Genomic DNA, 22,273 nt, shown 5'->3' with positions numbered 1-22,273 from the left:
GGATCTACAGGTGATTCGGATGCATGTAAACATGTGAGATCAAGCCACAACTCAGCCACTTCAGGAGTGTAAGACAGCTGTTCTCAACCAACCAGTGGTCCAGGGACCCCAGGGGACCCTAGTGTCTGAGGAAGGAGGGTCTGCAAGATCAACGCTAGTTCCATAACATCCTAAGACGTCCTTTGCCTTCTTTCGTCACACTTTCTCCCGAATGTACCGTGGAGTTTTCCAGAGGCTACATGACACAACAGATCGCTTGCAGAAGCAGATATTAAAGAAACCAGCTCTCGTCAATCAAGCCAGACATTTAAGACACTTGCCAAAATGTAAAATAACGCACTCCTCTATTTTAGAAAGCAGTTATTTTTCAAAAAAATGCCATTAATGTTAACATGTGATAGATTATTTTTTAATGAATTAATAAAAAGATACTTTAGGGACTTCCCTGGTGGTCCACTGGTTAAGACTCCACGCTCCCAAAGCAGGGGGCACAGGTTCGATCCCTGATCTGGGAAGTAAGATCCCACATGCTGCACCACACAGCAAAAAAAAAAAAAAAAAAGATACTTTAAATGTTTTTAGTTTTAATTTCTAATACAGCAGAGACCAACAGAAATAACCCAAATAAACAAAGTCTCTTTGGTATTCAACGACACTGAACAATGTACAGGGGTCTGAGACAAAAAGTTGATGAATCAGTGGTCTAAGGCATTGACAACCTACATACACAAGGAGTCTCCTGCCCATCACCCAAAGGTCACAATATATACTCTACCATCTTTAAAGGCTTTCTACATCACTAGCAGTGACAACAGGATCTTTGTGGCTTAAACCAACCCCACACAAGTCCATTTTGCTGCACTCTGTTGATACCTAAAACCCACAGTGAACGAACCTCAGGACCGCAATGTGCAACACCCGCCATACACACTCAAGGTATGTGTATGTACACGCTCCACAGCAGCACCCAGCCATTTTCATGACAAAACACAAAGCATAAAATACATGAAGTTGCCCTGAAACAATAAGTTATTTTTAGGTCCCTAAGCATTTCTAAGGTCCTTTCATACATTTGTTCAAGTATGGGTTTATCCCATTTGAGCACTGTCACCAGAGAGAGGAAAGGGGCTCTCTCTAAATTCCCTTCTCAGTGAGCCTGTGGGCTGAACAAGATATTCACGCCCCTTGGGGAAGCAGAATCTCCTGATAAATAAGAATATGGTTTTATCACATAGCTATTCCTAGTTTAAGAGGAGTTTTAATTTCCCATTTCAACCCCTGTGTCAAAGAGAGGGGTCATGGCATACCCTGTGTACTTGATGAACCAACAATGCTAGACGGGGCACTGAGTCAATAAGAAGGAAAACCTGGGTGCATAGGTGTAACATTCCTTTCACTTGTTTGGGAATAAAGGAGTTTTTGTTTCTTTTTGTTGGCTGTTTTTAAGATTGATAAAAGCCACACAACCTAACATTCCGTACAAGATGTAGTGTAGATTACATCAATGAACTTCCCATATTGTATTTTTCCTTTTTATTTTTAAATACGTCAAGCTCACTGAAAAAGTTCGAGGAACACAAGAAACACCTACATCCCTCCCCTAGAGTCAGCAATGACTAACGTCTTTCCACGTTTGCTATAAGTCTCTTTCCACACACGTGCTTTTTCTGTGGGAATGTTGAAAGTAAACCACAGACGTCCTGATACCTCTCTAACCCTTCCAGCATGTATTTCCTAGGAACAAGACCCCCCTACATAATGACAACAGTATTATGACCCACAAGGAATTTAACAGTTATTATCAAGTGTTCCATCTATACTCAAAATTTCCCAACCATCCCAATAATAGCCTTTGTAGTTTTGTTTTGTTTTCTTTTAATCCAGCATCCAGTCAAGGGCCAGGCCTTAGTGGTCATGATTCTTTAGTCTTCTTCAATCTACGTGTCCGACCCTTTTTACGACACTGATATTTTATTATATGAGGGGTTTTTTAATATTTATTATTTATTTATTTAGGCTGCATCAGGTCGTTATTTATTTATTTATTTATTTATTTATTTTTGGCTGCACTGGTCTTTGTGCTGTGTGCGGGCTTCTCATTGTGGTGGCTTCTCTTGTTGCGGAGCACGGCCTCTAGGCACATGGGCTTCAGTAGTTGTGGCTCACTGGCTCTAGAGCACAGACTCAGTAGATGTGGCATATGGGCTTAGTTGCTCCGCGGCATGCGGGATCTTCCCGGACCAGGGATTGAACCCGTGTCCCCTGCCCTGGCAGGTGGATTCTTAACCACTGTGCCACCAGGGAAGCCCTGCACCAGGTCTTAGTTGCAGCACTCAGGATCTTTAGTTGCGGCATGCGGACTTCTTAGTGTGGCATGTATGTGGGATCTAGTTCCCCGACCAGGGATCGAACCTGGGCCCCCTGCATTGGGAGTGCAGGGTCTTATCCACTGGACCACCAGGGAAGTCCCACAATACTCATATTTGAGGAGTCCAAGCAGCTGTCCTGTAGATGCCCTACAGCATGTATCTGATTTTTTTCTCATTACTTGACTCAGGTCAAACATTTTTGGCAAGAATGTTGTCCCTCCCACTGCATCCCATGGAGGGGCATAGTCTGTCCACTACTGGGGAGTCTGAGTTTGATCACGTGCTCAAGGCGGAAGCCACCAGACTTCTCCAACGTAAAGAGATCTTTTCCCTTTGTAATCAATCATCACTGGAAAGACACTTTAGACTGTGTGAGTATCCTGCCGTCCCTGCCGCCAACAAAATGTTTAAACCACGTTTTTTGACAACCACTGATGATCCTTGCCTGAATCAATTATTACCTTGGTGGTTGCAAAATACTGATTGTATAAATCTTTCCCACTTTCTACCTTAACTGGCATTTGTCTATAAGAAGCCCCATGCACCCCCTTTGGAGTATCACTATGAGTGATTTTTACTCTCTGTGCCATGGACTTTTTTAATTCAACGTATCCATGATCGTTATTCTTTTTTGTGCTCAAAATGCCCCAGATTTGCCCATTAGGAACCCATTCAAGCTGCTCTTTTTTTTTTTGACATGTCCCCATCAATTTTTGAACACTTCCTTGCTTTCTGATACAAGATAATCCAGGCTCACATTGAATTTTCCCTGCCCAGAACCTGGAATACGTCATTTCTCCAAGGATCCCTGATCCCTTTAGTGGAAAATGGTATTTGGCAACCAAGATCTGGGGACTAGGTGTACTCAGTGCTACTGGGGTATCATTGCCCCTAGACCCTCTCAGAAAACAGGGTTAGGAATGTTTGTTAATCATGTATTCATACTCATACCTCCGATTTAAATCACCAGACAGCAGGGTTCTTCCTCACCTCTTCTTCACATTTCATCTCTTTCCTCCCAGAGAACCCTGGTTCCCAACACCAGTACATGTGCTCATTTTATCCTAAAATACAGCCAAAGTCACTTCAGAACTACTACTCTATCAACAACAAACCTACTCTGTAGTATATTTCTCTGTAGTTCTTTTTTTTCTTCTGAATATATCCCACTAAAGGAATACAGAGTACTGTGTGTGTGATTGGAATTACTCTTTCTTACGTGGTTATGTTATTAATTCAATATACTTCTAGGTTCACCTGTTTCTATTTGAATTCAATATTAGTCTTTTTTTCTATCATTGTTGTTTTACTTTTTGAATATGCAGAATATCTGCATGGTTTAAAAAGTCAGAATTATATAAAAAGGCATACTCGGGGGGGTTTCCCTGGTGGCGCAGTGGTTGAGAGTCTGCCTGCCAATGCAGGGGACACAGGTTCGAGCCCTGGTCTGGGAGGATCCCACATGCCGCGGAGCAACTGGGCCCGTGAGCCACAGTTACTGAGCCTGCGCGTCTGGAGCCTGTGCTCCGCAACGAGAGGCCGCGATAGTGAGAGGCCCGCGCACCGCGATGAAGAGTGGCCCCCGCTTGCCACAACTAGAGAAAGCCCTCACGCAGAAACGAAGACCCAACACAGCCATAAATAAATAAATAAATAAAATTTTAAAAAGGCTTTATGGTGCTGCTGTACCTACTATAAGTTCCTCAAGAAAAAGGCATGCTCGGATAAGTTTCACTCTCATCCAGATCCCTTACCCCTTGCCCCCACCTACTTGGATAAGTTATTTTAATTAGTTTCTAGTCTATCCTTCCTATGTTTCTTTTTGCTAAGAGAAGCAATATATATAGTCAAAAATTTTTTCTATTGAAGTATACTTGATTTACAATATACACATATTCTTACTTCCTCTTCTTTCTTATTTCACATTCTTTCTCCCTTTTTTTCTTTTCAGTCAGGCCCTGTCCTGGAGCCTCTGACTATGGAAACCTCGGATGGGTTGAGGATCAGATTAGAGGCTGAGAGGGTAGGTGAGAAGAGCCTGCTCTGGGGGTCAGGAGGGTCCTTCTTCTTCCCGTCAGTTCCTCCTCCTCTGAACTGAAGACTGAAGTCCGTCACTCAGTGTTCTGGACCTCAGATCTTTTTTTTTTTCTTTTTCTTTTTTAAACTGGGATAAATTAACCATTTTTAAGTATACAGCTCTGTGGCATTAAGTACATTCACACTGTTGTACAACCATCACGATTATCCATCTCTGGCACTTTTTCATCTTCCTCAACTGAAACTCTACCTATCAAACACTAATCCCCCTCCCCAGGCACCCACCATTCTACTTTCTATATCCGTTGTTTACTCTAGCAGGCCTCCTATAAGCACCCATTCTTTCCTACTGCATAGTATGCATATTAATTTGTATCAATACTTTCTTCTTTCACTTAATACATCTTAGAAATAACTCTCTACCAGTTCATAGGAATCTTCCTCTTTTATTTTTGCAGCTGCACAGTTCTCAGTTAAGTTGATGTACCTTGGTTCACTCATCCTGGGTGGACATCTAGGTTGTTTCCATTTTTATATCACAAATAATGCTGCAGTGAATAACCCCGTGCATCCGGTGTTTTGCACCTGGGGAGGTACATCTTCAGGGTAAATGACTGGAAGTGGGACTGTGAAGTTGAGGGCAAATGCACACACAGATACTGCCAAGCTCCCCTCCAAGAGGACTGTACCACCCTGCACTCCCACAGCAATACGAGAGCGTGCCTGTTTCCCAAAGCCTCACCAAAAGAATGTGTTCAAGCTTTTACATATATGCCAAGAGTGAGAAATGCTATCCCAGCGATTTTAATTCGCATTTCTTTTATCATAAGTGAAGCTGAGCATCTTTTCATATATTTAAGGGCCATTTGTGTACCTTCTTCTGTGGAATGTCTTCGTATCTTTTGTTCATTTTTCTATCACCTTTGGTCTCTTTTCCTTTTGACTTTTAAGAGTTTTTATATCAGCCTTTTATCTGTGATTCACATGTTTTTAAAAAATTTTATTAAGAGCTCCTACTCCAGAACACTGGGGCCAAAGAGGTGTCCTGGGCTGGCTGTGCTTCCCGCTTCTCCCAGATGAAGACCTGTGTTCCTGTGCGGGCGTGGTCAGGAAGTCCAGGATGGACCTGACACAGAGCCAGCCATCAACTCTGGCAGAGCCAGGAGGCCAGCCATCCTCTGCTCAGATCTCTCCCGCAACTCACACCTTCGAACCATCCTCATCTGTTCGTCAAGTGAGAAAAATATTCTCACTGGTTGAAGTTTTTAAAGGTACTTTAGTAGGCTTTCAAAGGAAATGCTAATCTCTCTAATCAGTGTAAATTTTTATTTACTTTTATTGTGGCTCAAGCAATCTATGAGTAAAATAAAAATTACCATTTAAAAAAAAATTTTTTTTGGCTGCGTTGGGTCTTCGTCGCTGCACGCAGGCTTTCTCTAGTTGCGGGGAGTGGGGGCTTCTCTTGTTGCAGAGCACAGGCTTTAAGCACGCGGGCTTCGGTAGTTGTGGCATTCGGGCTCTAGAGTGCAGGCTCAGTAGTTGTGGTGCACGGGCCTAGCTGCTCTGCGGCATGTGGGATCTTCCCGGACCAGGGATCGAACCCATGTCCCCTGCATTGGCAGGTGGACTCCTATCCACTGCGCCACCAGGGAAGCCCAAAATTACCAATTAACTTGACAAATATATAAACAACAAGGTCCTACTGCGTGGCACAGGGAACTATATTCAATATCCTGTGACAAACCATAATTGAAAAGAATATGAAAAAGAATGTAAATATATACACAAAACTCAGTCACTTTGCTGTGCAGAAGAAATTAACACATTGTTAATCAACTATACTTCAATAAAAAATTTTAATTAAAAAATTCAAAATTAAAAAATTAAAATATATATGATTAATCAGTTCACTGGCAAGAAGCTTAATCTAAACAAAAAGGTTTATAAAACATCCCTGGATTGCTAGTGACAGTAAAATGCTAAGCCACTGTTCTGTTTACTGACCCAGTGATTTATGGCAATAAAGGCCTTTACAGTCCTGAACAATGCCTCTGGTCCAAACACATAAACCACCTGCCAACACACTCAGCCAACAGGTGCCACCACATCATTCACAACCGGAGTTTTAGGCTTTAAGCTGGTTAAACTCGCTTAAAGAAAAATCAGAATAAAGTATGTGAAATAAAAAAGAACAATGGATCATGAAAGCCTCTGACATCCACACCATGGATGAGGTGAGGTTGGGTGAGGTCCCAACACCATGGAGCCCTAGTTCAGAACAGGGATATGAACAGGCAAGCTTACTTCTGACTACAGCAGGACTATTTACCTGTGGGCACAGAAGGCTCTAAAACTTTTGTAAATGCTTTTAAAAATTATCCAACAAAAGAAAAAGCAAAGTAGGTCATTTAACAAACTAGAATTACAGGAGTTATATACCCTTAAATCCTTCTGAAGACATGGGTCTTTAAAAAATAGCTGGGACTTCAAGAAAATAGCTAAAAATACCTGGGATTTTAGAAATCCCAAGTAATAGACATACAGACACTGTATGCAAAAGAACTTAATATGCATCGTGACAGTGCTTCCTGTAACTTACAGCTAATAATACTAAAATGTTATTGGCCCTCTGGTTTGTCTCATATTTAGAGCAGCCATCCAGGACACCTTGCCCACAATATGTCCCTGCTGAAAGGGGGCAGCACCCATTCCAGGCTTGCTGCTCTCAGCCCAAGGTTCAGCTTGCCCAGCAAGAGGTTTACAGACAAGGAGCCAGGACAGCTGATCCATCAGCACAGACAGGACACTGGCTCAACATTAGCCCTGGTTTTGAAACTTACGAAAAACACACCACCACACGATTGTAACCAGAGTAATACCAACTTGCCAAAAACAAGTATTAAATATTTAGACAGAAGAAACAAAATGTACCTACTGAAAAAATTTCTTTTTCTCCCTAACCATGATACTGAATCCATTTACACTAATCGACTAATCTCAAAAGCTTTTGAAACTTCCAATGCAATCAGTGCAATTCTTTTCACCAGGAAGTTCGTACTTACTTATGTTAGATGCTGATGAAAGCTCAATGCCAACCTTCAAGAATTACAGGCATTTTCATACGCATTTCTCCAAATATCAATAAAAATTAAAGGGCTTCCTTGGTGGCGCAGTGGTTCAGAATCTGCCTGCCAATGCAGAAGACACGGGTTCGAGCCCTGGTCTGGGAAGATCCTACGTGCCGTGGAGCAACTGGGTCCGTGAGCCACAACTACTGAGTCTGCGTGCCACAACTACTGAGTCTGCGCTCTCGAGCCCATGAGCCACAGCTACTGAGGCCCGCGCACCTAGAGCCCGTGCTCCGCATCAAGAGAAGCCACCGCAATGAGAGGCCTGCGCGCCACAACGGGGAGTGGCCCCCGCTCACCACTACTAGAGAAAGCCCACGCGTAGCAACGAAGACCCAACTTAGCCAAAAATAAATAAATACATTTTTAAAATAAATAAAATAAATTTTTAAAATTAAAATTAAAATTCCATCTTCAATAAGCATCTGAACATGCTAATTCAACGTTCTATGCATAAGTTTACTAGAAAATCTGAGTTTCTTTAGATGTATTTTGTATATTGATCTAATACCTTAACAGAGTCAAAGTAAAACATGTAAATATTTTGTCTTTCGGGTTTATTTACATTTTTTATTTCTAAAAATGACAATGAAATTTTTTACTAGATTCCTTTTTATACTGTTTGAAATTTATGGTATATGTACAGGCACTACTTTTCAAAATAAATAAAATGAGTAACATAATAGAGAATTTGGCCAATACTTCAAATAAAACCACCCCATTTCCACCACATGCACCCACACAACGAAAAATATTTTTTTAAAATACATTTATTTATTTTTATTTATTTATTTTTGGCTGCACTGGGTCTTCGTTGCTGCACGCGGGCTTTCTCTAGTTGCGGCAAGTGGGGGCTACTCTTCCTTGTGGTGCACGGGCTTCTCATTGCAGTGGGCTCCCTTGTTGCGGAGCACGGGCTCTAGGCACACAAGCTTCAGTAGTTGCAGCACATGGGCTTCAGTAGTTGTAGCACACGGGCTCAGTAGTTGTGGCTCACGGGCCCTAAAGCACAGGCTCAGTAGTTGTGGCGCACGGGCCTAGTTGCTCCGCAGCATGTGGGATCTTCCCGGACCAGGGCTTGAACCCGTGTCCCCCGCACTGGCAGGCAGATTTGTAACCACTGCGCCACCAGGGAAGCCCTGAAAAATAATTTTTAATACTTCCTTTAAGACTTTTATTTTCACATGGATAACTTTTACCCAGTTAAAATTGTGGTATACATACAATGAATTTATATACGACTATTCACTTATATCAGAAGTGATAATCTAGGCTACTCTGGAGACTTTGCAATTATCATGAAAGTACTTTCAATGGCCACCTAAACAGTCTTCAGTGGGTGCCTAACCCTTTTGTCTGATATTTCGATTATAATTAATGTTTAGACCCTGTGCCCAGAATTTAAAGAAATAAGTGTTTGAAAAGGAAGCAACCCCTAACTTGGTGCCCTTTACAATGTGGTCCGTGTACTCCACATGGAATTTAATTCTTCCTAAATGTTAGATCCTACACTGGAATAATCCCACATGACTCTGAATCTCCCTGAGGACAAGTAAGCCTTAGGCTTCCATTAAAGTACAGCTGGCCCTCCGTATCTGTGGGTTCCACATCCACGGATTCAACCAAGGATCAAAAACATTTTGGGGGCTGGGGCTGGGGGGACTTCCCTGGTGGTCCAGGGAAGTTAAGTTAAGACCCTGCACTTCCACTGCTGGGGGTATGGGTTCAATACCTGGTCGGGGAACTAAGATCCCACATGCTGTGCAGAGTGGCCAAAAAAAAAAAAAAATTGGGGGAAAGAAATTCCAGAAAGTTCCAAAAAGCAAAACTTGAACTTGTCACCTGCTGTCAACTATTTACATAGCATTCACACTGTATTTATAACTGTTTATGTAGCATTTACATTGTATTAAATATTATAAGTAAAGCAGAGATGAGGGGCTTCCCTGGTGGTGCAGTGGTTGAGAATCTTCCTGCTAATGCAGGGGACACGGGTTCAAGCCCTGGTCTGGGAAGATCCCACATGCCGCGGAGCAACTAAGCCCGTGAGCCACAACTACTGAGCCTGCGCGTCTGGAGCCTGTGCTCCGCAACAAGAGAGGCCACGATAGTGAGAGGCCCACGCACCGCGATGAAGAGTGGCCCCCACTTGTCGCAACTAGAGGAAGCCCTCGCACAGAAACGAAGACCCAACACAGCCCCAAAAAATAAATAAATAAATAATAATTAAAAAAAAAAAAAAAAAAACAAGATGATTTAAAGCATATAGGAGAAAAAAAAAAATAATAAAGCATATAGGAGGAAAAAATTATAAAACAAAACAAAACCAAAAAAATCAACAGAACATTGTAAATCAACAATGTTTCAATAAAAAATACTATAGAACAAAAAATAATAAAGTATATGGGAGGATGTGTATAGGTTATATGCAAATATCACACCATTATGTATAAGCAACTAGAGCATCCATGGATTTTGGTATCCAAGGGGGGTAAGTCCTGAAACCAATCCTACCCTCCATACAGAGGGACAAATGTATACATCTGAGATCTTCAATTTTAAAAAACAGGTCAAAAAGCAGGTTCAAAACAACAGACATGGAATTATACCACTTTTGGACAATGAAGCATTATTACATATATTTTAATTTACACATTAAATACTTAAATAGTTATCTCTGGATGGTGGATTATAGGTGATTCTTATTTTTATATTTTGCTTACTGGTGTTACTTACTTTTATTTTTTTAAACAATGAACATCTGGGACTTCCCTGGTGGTCCAGTGGCTAAGACTCCGTGCTCCCAGTGCAGGGGGCCCGGGTTCGATCCCTGGGCAGGGAACTAGATCCCACATGCCGCAACTAACAGGTCGCATGCTGCAACTGAAGATTCTGCACACTGCAACTAAAAGATCCCACATGCCGAAATGAAGGTCCCCCATGCCACAACTAAGACCCGGAACAGCCAAATAAATAAATAAATAAATAAACATTTAAAAATAATAATAGAAAATAAACAATAAACATCTATAAAAATAATTCAGCTTCTACCCAATATGACCTCAATTGTGTACTTCTATACAGTTATGTGTGTGTGTATACAAAAAAGTCTGGAAGGAAATGCACAAAAATGCTAATGGTGCTTTTCTTGTGATAGTGGGATTATTGGTCATTTTTTGTTTTATATTTTATAACACTCTGTATTTTCCAGTTTTTAAAAATAATAAGCATGTGTTACTTTTATACTATGAAAAAGGCATTTTTTAAGACAGTAACAAAATTGCCTGAGATCCAAGCACAGAAAGGAACGTCATCTGCCTTTTAGCAATTCCTCCGACACACAGACCCAGACACACACACACCACCAGCTCTCACGTGCACCTGCTCCCGCACGCACACTCATTCTCTCTCACACACACATGCAAACCCAAGACTAGGACAGAAACTGGAAAGGAAACTGAAGCAACTAAAAGGTGCGGCCAAACGTCCCCAGGGAGTTCCAACTGCCCACCAGCAGAGGAATGGAAAGGAATGAAAAGCAGGGAGACCTTCTGTGCATTGACACCTCCTCCAGCAGCCTCCTTTTGCAAGTGCTGAGGAAGATGGACAGGGCCCACAAGGTTACTGAAGGGCATTCACAGCTCCAACGTGCAGGGCTCTCTGGAAAGGACCCGTGACTGTTAAAATGTAAATGCTTAAGTGAGTGTTATACTGTGAAAATAATCTTTACAATTATAATTAATTCCTTTGAAAAATAACACCAAAAGAAATGAATCCTTTCTCACAATACTCTCACAGTTTATTTTACAATTTCTGCTTTATGATAAGTTGGTGATGACTACAAAAGCATCAGTCCTCTCAGTACGAAGGGGTCACGTCAATGAGGAATCTTCATAGATAGTCAAGGCCTTAAAGATAACCTATTGCAACTTCAGAACTAGTGCCTGGGCACATGTGACTATAAATTCCTGGTCAAGAAAATACAACCAGAAAGCTCTGCTGTAGTCTTCTTTCCCCTTTCAATTCCTGCCAACACTGTGTTCTATTACACCACACCTGATCTATCACCAGATGAGGTAATGAGAGCCAAACACACCATGACATTGCTAAAGAAAGAGGGACACAAAAGCCGCCTGTATTATGAATGGGAACTGCTTCTATTAAAAATTCAGATAATCCACTTAAATAATTTAAAACACTTCCTTCATAAACAGATTACATAAAAGATACTGAAAGTGCTACCTTTGAAAATTTGACAATAATCAAGATAATTGAGTTGCAATCATCAAGGACAGTAATGTGACCGGCCTAAGAGACTCATGAACTCAGTATTTTGAAATCTCAAGGTGGAAAAGTACAGCAACTTACGGTCTTTATTGCTGTTATCCAGCTTATCCAAACTGTTCCTACAGTTAAAAAAAAATCATAAATGTTTAAAAAAGAATTCTTATCTTTTAGAGATATATACTGAAATATTTATGGGTAAAATGATATGTCAGGTATGTGCTTCAAAAGTAATCTGGGGGTGGGGAGTAGGGAGTTCACAAATGAACCAAGACTTCGGAAACTGTGCAATGGCTTGGGGGCAGGTAGAGTGTTTCACTAGGCTATGCTCTCTACTCTTATGTATGTTCAATACTTTTCATTTTAAAAAATTAAAAATATTTATCATGAGGTAGAATTCTTCACTTTTCTCTAAATTATTTCACTATCAAGGAATACTTCTTCTCTTTGCTCCTCTATAATGTATTCTGACATTGGACTTGGAAAACCAAGACTGAGTCATAATAAAGGCTAGCAAAGCTTACACAGACACAAAAATTAACCTTTTGCTACACTGTTAATTATCTGCTCCAAAACAAGAGCTCTCCTCCACCATCCCAGGAAGCCTGTCCAAGTCCAGTACTTAGATCACATCCAACACTGCTTCTTCCTGAGAAGTCTGGGAGAGCAGACAGAAGGGGCAATGCCACAGGAGATCTCCCTCACTTGCCTATCCCCACCAAATCCTGAGTCATCCTGGCCTTACCCCCAAACTTAAAATTCCACCAGGGGCTACCAGAGCAAAGAATGTTGACTCATTTCTACTTTGTATTTAGAAAAAGCTCAGCCCCAAATAACAACCCAAATTTTTCCCACTGTGATCAGTAAGAATGATACAACAAAAGGTGATTCTCAAATGAAAATGGTTTTATGAAAGTCAATAAGATGAAACTTTGTGAGATTATTTAGGAGCACCAAACCTAGGAAGTTGAGAGCCACCTAAACATTATGAGCCCAGAAGATCTAGGTGTAGTCCCTGTTATTGCATTGACAATCTGTGAGGCCTTGGAAAGTAACTTAACCTTTCTGGGCCTCCAGTTTCTTATCTGTAAAGTGGGATGAATCCCTTTTGCCTCCTACCACCTCAGAGAAAGGTTGATAATCCAGTGAAAACATAAATGAGCCTCATATAAGCTATAAGGCACTCTATTAAGAGTCAGATTATGGTAAAGAAAAACAAATAGGGCTTCCTTGGTGGCGCAGTGGTTGAGAATCTGCCTGCCAACGCAGGGGACACGGGTTCGAGCCCTGGTCTGGGAAGATCCCACATGCCGCGGAGCAACTGGGCCCGTGAGCCACAATTACTGAGCCTGCGCGTCTGGAGTCTGTGCTCCGCAACAAGAGAGGCCGCGATAATGAGAGGCTCGCGCACCGCGATGAAGAGTGGCCCCCACTTGCCGCAACTAGAGAAAGCCCTCGCACAGAAACGAAGACCCAACACAGCCATAAATAAATAAACAAATAAATAAAAAAGAAGAACAAATGTGCCACTTTCCTAACATTCTTGATTGGTGTAATGAGGAAGGGAATGTTTGCAGAGAAGACACATCACACTAATGAGAAACAACCAAGGATACCCAAGGTGCTCTCCAGCCGAGGGGCAAGAAGGAAAAGCATCAAAAAAACTTAGACCAGGACTTCCCTGGTGGCGCAGTGGTTAAGAATCCACCTGCCAATTCAGGGGACACAGGTTCAATCCCTGGTCCGGGAATATCCCACACACTGTGGAGCAACTAACCCTGTGCGCCACAACTACTGAGCCTGTGCTCTAGAGCCCACGAGCCACAACTGCTGAGCCCACGTGCTGCAACTACTGAAGCCCACGTGCCTAGAGCCCATGCTCCCCAACAAGAGAAGCCACTGCAATGAGAAGCATGCACACTGCAACGAAGAGTAGCCCCCGCTCACCACAACTAGAGAAAGCCCGCGTGCAGCAACAAAGCCCCAACGCAGCCAAAAATAAATAAAATATTTTAAAATTTATTAAAAAAAAAAAAAAAAACTTAGACCAGCAATCACAATCCATACTAACCATACAGGAAACTGGCAGTCACATATCTCTCTCTCTGCCCATTACACTAAGAGATGGAAGACCTGTCCTGAGCAATGTCTTCAACCCAGAGCTAAACAGGAGCTCACACTGACCTAGACGCCAACATTCAGGATGCCCACAGGGACATGCCCACGCTGAAAACTCAACAAGCAGCCCTGACTCAGGACGACCCAGTTCTTTACATGACAGCTCAATGGACACTGTGAATACTCAGGGGGCACACAGATCCTTTATAAAGGTTCTTAAGGTTATGGCAGACACCCTAAATAGCAGGATGTCAATTTTACCTCTTGGCTTAAACATGCATATGTACCTGAACACCCACTTAACAAATACCCACATGTATGAAAAGTCAATAAAATACAGAAGCTAGCAGATCAACCTTTTGTGATTTCCCACTACTAAGTAAAATATTTAAAAATGAACACCAGTAACCTATTTGATGTCTATTTGGGTTAACAGCAGAACATACACAGCCTTGCTGCTGTCTCCACATAAACTTTCATAAGTGCTGAGATGGGGGAAGGCCTGGATCTTGAGGCCCACCTTCTCCCAGAGCAGCCGCAGCCCTGGGAGCTGCACAGGACTCCTGCCACACTGCCCTGTGCATTCCCGTCACCTGTCCAGCACCTCACCTGTCCTACAAGAGTGGAGATGGCTCTGATGGAGTTCTGCTCGAGTTTGTATTCACCACTGTGCTCTTAGGCTCATTCCCCTCCCGCTGGGGTTCATCCCTTTCCCTTCCGCAGAGAAGGTATGGAAATGACCGTTTTTCCCGTTCACTGTCTCCCCAACAACGAATCTACCTAAAACAGCCAAACATACACAGTAAAGTAACTACGCTCAAAATAGATTAACATGATCTTAAGCGTCCAAGTGCAGCCTGGCCTTTGCAGACCGAAGAAGTGAATTACTTCAGCCAAACCAGACCTGGGCCCTCAGTTGGGGGAACCGCTGGCACTTCTCCATCCAGGGGGTACTTTTATCCGGCAACCTAGGGGCATGTCCCCACGCCAGGAGCTCCTCTCAAGTTAGGAAAGATCAGCTTGTGTGGCTTGGGATGGCAGGGAAAGAAACTGACTCCCGGGAATAGAACCTCTTTAAAGGGGGAAGAGGTGCTTCAGCGAAATTCAACCAGAGGTGAGAGCAGAAATGAATCAAAAGAGAACGCGGGACCTGCACTCCGCGACCACCGCGCGGGGCCCGGCTGCCACGCTGCGAGTTACCTGTTCTGCCCCGTAGACGGTGGCGAACTGGACGAAGTCTTCGATGCGGACGAAGCCGTCCCCATCCCCGTCCAGGGCATCGAATACGGCTCGGAGGCGGGGGCCGTCCTCCGGACACCCCGCGGGCTCGCTCGTTAGGGGGCGGGTCTGGCTAAAGTCCGAGTGCCGGTCCGGGTCCCCGGGACCCAGCTCCAGGGCCGGCTCGCCCACCGCGGGGGACGCGAAGGAAGGAAAGAAGTCGACCTCGCCCCTCAGGTGATGGCTGCGGCTGAAGTCCTGCGCGCGGACAGACGCGCTGTGCGGGGGGCCGTCACCCTCCGGCTCCGTCGTCCAGGAAAAGAGCGGACCGAGTTCCGGCAGCGGCGGGTCGGGGTCGGGGTCCCGGCTCGAGCGCTGCGGCCGCCGCTCCCGCCCCGGAGCTCGCCCAGCATCCGCGCCGGCCGCGAGGTCCTGCGGGCCGAGCCCAGGGCGCGGGGCAGGGGCGGCGGGCGCTCCGGGCCCACCGGGCTCTGGGTCGGGGCCCGGGCCGCCCGCTGGGGAGGCCGGCCAGCCCGGGTCCATCTTCATGGGCGCGCCCCCAGCCGCGGCGCGGGCCCGCGAGGCCAGTGGTGCGGCGGGCGGCGCGGGCGGCAGACAAAGGCGCTCAAGGCGCGGCGGCGGGCGCGGGCATCCCCGCGGCGGCGCGGGCGGGCGCGCGCGGGGCGCCCGGACTGCTCGGGCTGGCGCTCGGGCCCTGCTCCGCCCTCGCCCATCTTCGCGCCGCGCCTCAGCTGTCCTCGGCCCGGCGGCGCGGCGGGCGCGGGCCCATGGCGGCGGCGGGCGGCCGAGGGAAGTCGAAGGGGAGGGAGGGGAGAGGACGCCGAGGAGGGGGACGCCGAAGAGGGGACCCTGAGGAGGAGCAGGAAGACCCTGATGAGGACGACGACGCGGAGGTAGACGCTGAGGGGGATGCAGCCTAGGCGGACGACAAGAAGGCACCCGCGGTACCGGAGCGCACGCCACCGCCCTCGCCCCGCCCTCCGTTCGGCCTGACGTCAGCACGTCGCGCCGCACGCTGGCCCCGCCCCTCGCCGCCTTGCTTTAAAGGCAGGCGCCGGCGCGGCCGCGCGGTTTGGGGTCTTCGGTCCCTCGTCGTGTACCGGCGTTTGGGAGCAAGAGGCGGGTGTGCTCGGAGGCTGTGGGCCCGGGCGTGACGTCATCGACCCACGCACGGGACGGATGGACTGAGTCCTGCAAGTGTAAAGCGCTCCCACAAATTGATAAGCAGCAAACACGATCCTAATGGGGCGGGGGAAGTGCAAGTGGCGCCCTCCGCAGACGCCCGCCGCGCGGAGAAGTCCAGGCGTTGACCTGCGGCAGCAAGAGCAGCCACCGCCTGAGTCTGGAAGGGCCCTGAAAATGAAACTTATGACCGAAGGAACGCGTGGCCAAACACTGAGACCTTTTTTTAAATCTATGACAAGGGCTTTTTTCCCCGTAGGATATCCAGTGTTCATCACTAGTGTACAGTCAAGCCTCCCAAGCACTGCGGCTGTCTTTGACAACTGACATCTGTTTCTCTAGATGTCACTATCGTCAGTGGGGACACAGGGCGCCAGGCAGCAACATGGGAACCTTGAAGCAGGCATGAAAGCGGAGACATGCTGGATAGGAGCCGGTGAGCTGCCAGGCCTCAGGCGAGGTGCACTTAACATTACAGGCTCCATTTAGAGCCTGTAATGAGATGTATCGGGGAAAGCACCAGCACTGGGTATGTTCATAAGCATCTCTGGCAAGAACCAAAGGAAACTGAACCTGTTTCCAAGTGTACCGTGAGGAGCAGTGTGTTAATTAACTGATTCATCTCCCGTGACAAAATCACAGGGCACGTGGCACCAGATTTTGTGAGGTTGGCATTGGGGAAAAGAAGGGCAAGGGAATACCACCCCGCAACCCAAAAACTATATTCTCAATTTCTTATAAGAGCTGTATGCTTTCATGAGGAAGATACTGCATTCGACGAAAATAAATTATCTCCAGTTTGGCAAGAATCTGAAATTGGACTGGTGCCTTTGGCCAGATACAGTTTTCAGAGGTAGTTATAGTGATGTGTCAACCTTTCTAAATAAGGGTATTAATGTGGGGGAGGTAAAACCAAATGAGGCGAGGGCTGCGCCCTGAGGAAGCAGCACTCCTACTGCTGCTGTGCCAATTCATGAAAAATCTGCATTCCTTGGCTGGCTGATGCACCCAAACAGAACCCCAGCATGGAAAGCATGCACCTTCCTGCTTAGACCACTTCAAGAGACTGTTCCTGAAACATTAAAGGTAACAAGTTCCTGGGCACTTGGACTTGGCGTTTGGACCTCGAGCATCCCCTATAGACATTTTTAAAATTTATTTATTTATTTATTTATTTATTTATTTATTTATTTATTGTTGGCTGCGTTGGGTCTTCGTTGCTGCGCACGGGCTTTCTCTAGTTGTGGCAAGCGGAGGCTACTCTTCGTTATGGTGCACGGGCTTCTCATTGCGGTGGCTTCTCGTTGTGGAGCACAGGCTCTAGGCATGTGGGCTTCAGTAGCTGTGGCTCGCAGGCTCTAGAGCAGAGGCTCAGTAGTTGTGGTGCATGGGCTTAGCTGCTCCATGGCATGTGGGATCTTCCCGGACCAGAGAGCAAACCTGCATTGGCAGGTGGACTCTCAACCACTGCTCCACCAGGGAAGTCCTCCCTTTAGACATTTTTGATCTCTAACATTCAAGATGAAATGAACCAGCTCAAGGGAAGCAGCCCCTGCTGCCATTTTAACCTGCTCCTCCACGCCCACGCCATGCACATTTTAATTTAGCCATGTAACAGGTACACAGAAGAGGAAGGGAGAGGATGGGGCGCAGCTCACAGTTGTTGGCTTTTGGGTCTGAGTGAATGTCTGTGAAAACCTCCCTCTGTGAGTCTTTCTTTTTGAAAGGTACCTGGGTTAAACACTTACCTTTTGGAACTCTCAAGCAAATGGGTCTCCTTGATCCCTCTTCCCTGGTGACCTTTGACCTATGGAGAAAGATGGGAAAATGAAGACCAGCAAGGTGACTCAGCAGATTCTTAGCTGTGTAGCACAGCCCTGTAGGACCTGACAAGGGAGCAAAGGGAAAGTAGGTCAGGAAGCCTCAGTGGAAGAATGCACATGTCTCTCCTGGGATAGGGCCTCTCCACCATCTGGGTGAGATCTGGCCACTGACAGGAGGAAGGGGAAGGTGACAGGCAAGGCTAAATTTGATCACAAATCTATCTTATTTAATGCACATTTTTAAAAACCAGGAGGAAATACACCAAAATTACAGTAGACATTACATATGATTTCCCCCATTTTTGCTAGTCTGATGAACTTAAAATGGCAGCTCATCTTGTCTTATTTGAATTTAGCTGAATGCTAATGTGGTTGAGTGTTTCTTACTGTGTTTACTGACCACTAGGATCTGTGAATTGCCCAGTTGTAGCACTTGCTTTTCTTTTGAGTTCTCTGACTTTTTCTTTAGGTAAAATCCCTCATGTTTTTGATGTTGCAAGTATCTTCTCCCTGCCTGTGACCCCTTCATGAACTCTGCCTGTTGGGGAAGATTAGACATAAATCTTTCATTTTGGGTAGTCAAACCCATCATTTTTATCCTTGGTGGCTTTGCTAATCATAAGGAAGATGGACTTTCCTATAGCTGGTGCTAGTTGTCTGTACAGAAACCTTACAACTAGATCCCTATGTCATATCAGATACAAAAATAATTAGAGTGATCAAAGACATAAAAGTGGAAAGCAAGGGAATTCCCTGGCAGTCCAGTGGTTAGGACTCCACACTGCTGAGGGTGCAGGTTCGATCCCTGGTCAGGGAACTAAGATCCTGCAAGCCACAAGGTGTGGCCAGAAAAAAAAAAAAAGCAAAACTTTAAAACTTTTAGAAGACATTGAAAAATATCTTTATGACCTTGGCGCAAGAAAGTTTCGAATAAAAATTACAAACCATTAAAAAAAAAGACAATGACTTAAATACTTTAAAATTTAAGCTTTCCAAAAGTTAAGGACACAAATCAAATAGGGGGTGGGAGGGCTGGGGGAGAGGGAAATTTGTTGAAGTGAAGGAACTGTTTCATATCTTGATTGTAATGGTGGTTCTATAACTGAATGTGTTTGTCAAAATTCACAGAACTATACGCTACAGAGAATGAATTTTACTGTATGTAAATTATGCCTTAGTAAAAATTAATTAAAAATAAATTATCCTTCTGTTTGATGAAAGACACATCATAGACTGGTGTCTTAGTCTGCTCATGCTGCTGTGACCAAATGCCATATACTGGTTCGCTAAAAAGCACATTTATTTTTCATAGTTCTGCAGTCTGGGAAATGCAAGATCAAGATGCCAGTGTTAACCTAAATAAAGCCAGTTATTTTACCAGCAACGTGGGTTTATTCAGAAGCCACAAAGAGTTGTAATTGGAGACTATGTCCAGCAAAGGAAAGGAAATGCTTTTATAGGGGAGAAGGAGGAGTTGAGAGGAGCTGTCATAAACAAAGAGCCCATTGGAGGAAACTGGGAGTCCTAGGTGCAGTGGCTTTTCATTGGCTGAGTTGTGACAGTCTCTCATTGGCTGGACTGTTGCTGGTCAAAGAGAAATTTTTCTTCCTCCTGCTGGGTAGTAAAGTAGTATCCCTTCCTGCTGGGACATGTTGGGATCTGTGCTGATGTTGAGTGGTATGTGCATGAAAGCTCCCCCTTCTGGAACCCTGGTTCCATTTTGGTGAGGTTTCCTTTTATTACTTTTCACACCAGCAAATTCCTTCCTGTTGAGAGCCCTCTTCCTAGCTTGTGGTGAGGGTCTCCTTCTAGGTGTGTCCTAGCATGGTGAAGAGAGCCATCTCTCCCTCTTCCTCTTTTTATAAGGCAGCAATTCTATCATGGGAGGTCATCTACATGAACTCATTTAATGGTAGTTATCTCCCAAAAGGCCCCATCTCCAAATACCATTGCTTTGGGGGCTAGGGCTTCAACACATGAATTTGGGGGGACACAATTCAGTCCATAGCAACTGGGAAGAGATATTTAAAACAGATGTAACTGACAATGGATTTATTTCCAGAATACACAAGAATCCCTCAAAAAACAGTAAAAGAACAGCAACCTAGTAGAAAAATCAGCAGTGAATACAAATAAGCAGTTCCAGAGGAAGAAACTCAATTGGCCAATAAACATATAAAAAGATGCTTAACCACGCTGATAATCAGGGGAATGAGTAATGACAGCATTTGACATCAATCAGTAGAAATTAAGTTTGATGTCAGCCAAGTGTGGGGATTCACAGAACTAATACAGCTGAAGCTCTGTGTCCCCTTAACCTGGCACTCCTGCTTCTCCACCTTCAAGGTCCAAGAGGAGGCAGGAAAGGGGTGTTTGAGGCAGCCCTGGTTTCCATAGTCCTGTGAAGAGCTTGCTGGCTGGCTGAGGGGAAGTCTGTTGCGATGGAATACTGAGCAGTTTCAGCAAATGGATCACATCCTCACACAACCACATGGGCAGACTTCTAAAACAAGCTGTGTGAGAAAGCAAGTTACAGAACAGATACTGTGTAATACCATTTTTGCAAAGTTTCAGAACATATCATCAATACATATATTGTTTTTGAACACCTTCATTTGTAGTAAAAATACCAAAACGAAAGTGGGAATTATATTGAGGGGGACAGAGGAGGAAAGTGGTAAAAGGTAGCTGTACCTGTGACATTTATTTCCTCCAAAAACAGGCAGACTGGGAATAAACAGGACACAGTACCAACATCTGGTAAACCTGGCGGGTGAGTACACGTGCATCCGGGCTTGTCCACATATTTTAAGGATTTCATAATTAAACACTTTTTAAATTCAGTAAGTAAATCCTGTACCCAAAGTCTCAAAGATATCCACCTCTATTTATAGCTTTTCCTTTCGCAAGTATGTCGTTATGCTATTTGGAGTTTTTTTTTTTGGCTGTGTTGGGTCTTCATTGCTGGCACGGGCTTTCTCTAGTCGCAGCGAGCGGGGGCTACTCTTCATTGCTGTGCGCGGGCTTCTCATCGCGGTGGCTTCTCTTGTTGTGGAGCATGGGCTCTGGGTACATGGGCTTCAGTAGTTGTGACACATGGGCTCAGTAGTTGTGGTTCGCGGGCTCTAGAGCACAGGCTCAGAAGTTGTGGCGCACACGGGCATAGTTGCTTTGCGGCATGTGGAATCTTCCCGGACCAGGGCTAGAACCCGTGTCCCCTGCCCTGGCAAGCAGATTCTTAACCACTGCACCACCAGGGAAGTCCCTGGACTTTTAAAAAATGTGGTGTAAAATAGGGACCCACTTTTTTCTCACTTAATGAGCCGGTTTCCCAGAACAGCCGAACAGAACAGCCTGCCACTGGGCGCCCCAGGATAGGGGCTCTGGACCCGGCTGAGGGCCCAGCACCTCTACCTCCTGTCCCACCTTCTCCTCCCACCCAGAAGAGGCTGGCCTCCCCCTCCCAGTCCTGAGCTGCCATCCTGGCTGGGTCACCTGGGGATGAGTGGGCAGGGAGAAAAGAGGGGGTTTCCAAGGGGCGGGAGGAGGCGCTTTACAGGCGATGGGTATGTTCATCCTCTTGATTGTGGTGATGGTTTCACAGATGTAGAAATGTCAGAACTCACCAAACTGTAGATTTCACTCATGTGCAGTCTTCTGAATGTCAATTATACCTCAATCAAGCTACAAACTGCTGGCCAAATATTTTCAATTTACAAATTTTAAAAACTACATATACATTTTGTGTAGGGTAAGTAAACTGAGAGCAGAGTCAATTTTAGGTCTAGATCACACGCACCCTCCCCGTGGCCTCCTGAAGCCGAGAGCACAGTCCACACTCGTGTTTACTGATATTTATTCAGTGGGGAAGGATTTTTTTCTCACCTTCAAGTTTAGTAAAGTACATTTCTTAGAGTAAAAATAGACCATGAGTTTGTAAGGCACAATTTAATTCCTCCTGACTCAGCCGAGGTTTGGATGATTTTCTTATTTTAACATTTCACTCTGCAGTTGCTGGCACCTGGTCCCATCTTCCTGTGAGGACAGGCATCTCCAGTCCCCACGGCGCCCACATCCCACACCTCCCACGCCT

General features: G+C 45.1%; 1 protein-coding gene across 6 annotated transcripts in view; it reads right to left on the bottom strand.

Moving 5' to 3' along the window:
- RAB11FIP3 (RAB11 family interacting protein 3) overlaps positions 1–15,752 on the bottom strand; it is an 81,959-nt gene extending 66,207 nt beyond the window's left edge. For 2 of the 6 annotated variants that reach the window (XM_059896385.1, XM_059896386.1), the window contains exon 1: positions 15,137–15,750. In XM_059896385.1, the coding sequence (XP_059752368.1) occupies positions 15,137–15,703 (567 nt within the window). In that variant the 5' untranslated portion in view covers positions 15,704–15,750. Of the gene's footprint in view, positions 1–15,136 lie in introns of all 6 variants that reach the window. The other 4 variants (XM_059896387.1, XM_059896388.1, XM_059896390.1 and 1 more) reach the window with 3 other exon arrangements.
- Between the last annotated feature and the right edge of the window lie 6,521 nt (positions 15,753–22,273).

The sequence above is a fragment of the Balaenoptera ricei genome, chromosome 15 (genome assembly GCF_028023285.1).
Source record: "Balaenoptera ricei isolate mBalRic1 chromosome 15, mBalRic1.hap2, whole genome shotgun sequence".
Classification (NCBI taxonomy): domain Eukaryota; kingdom Metazoa; phylum Chordata; class Mammalia; order Artiodactyla; family Balaenopteridae; genus Balaenoptera; species Balaenoptera ricei.
The sequence above is the reverse complement of the archived record's forward strand: the minus strand, read 5'-3'. Positions and strand labels throughout refer to the sequence as shown.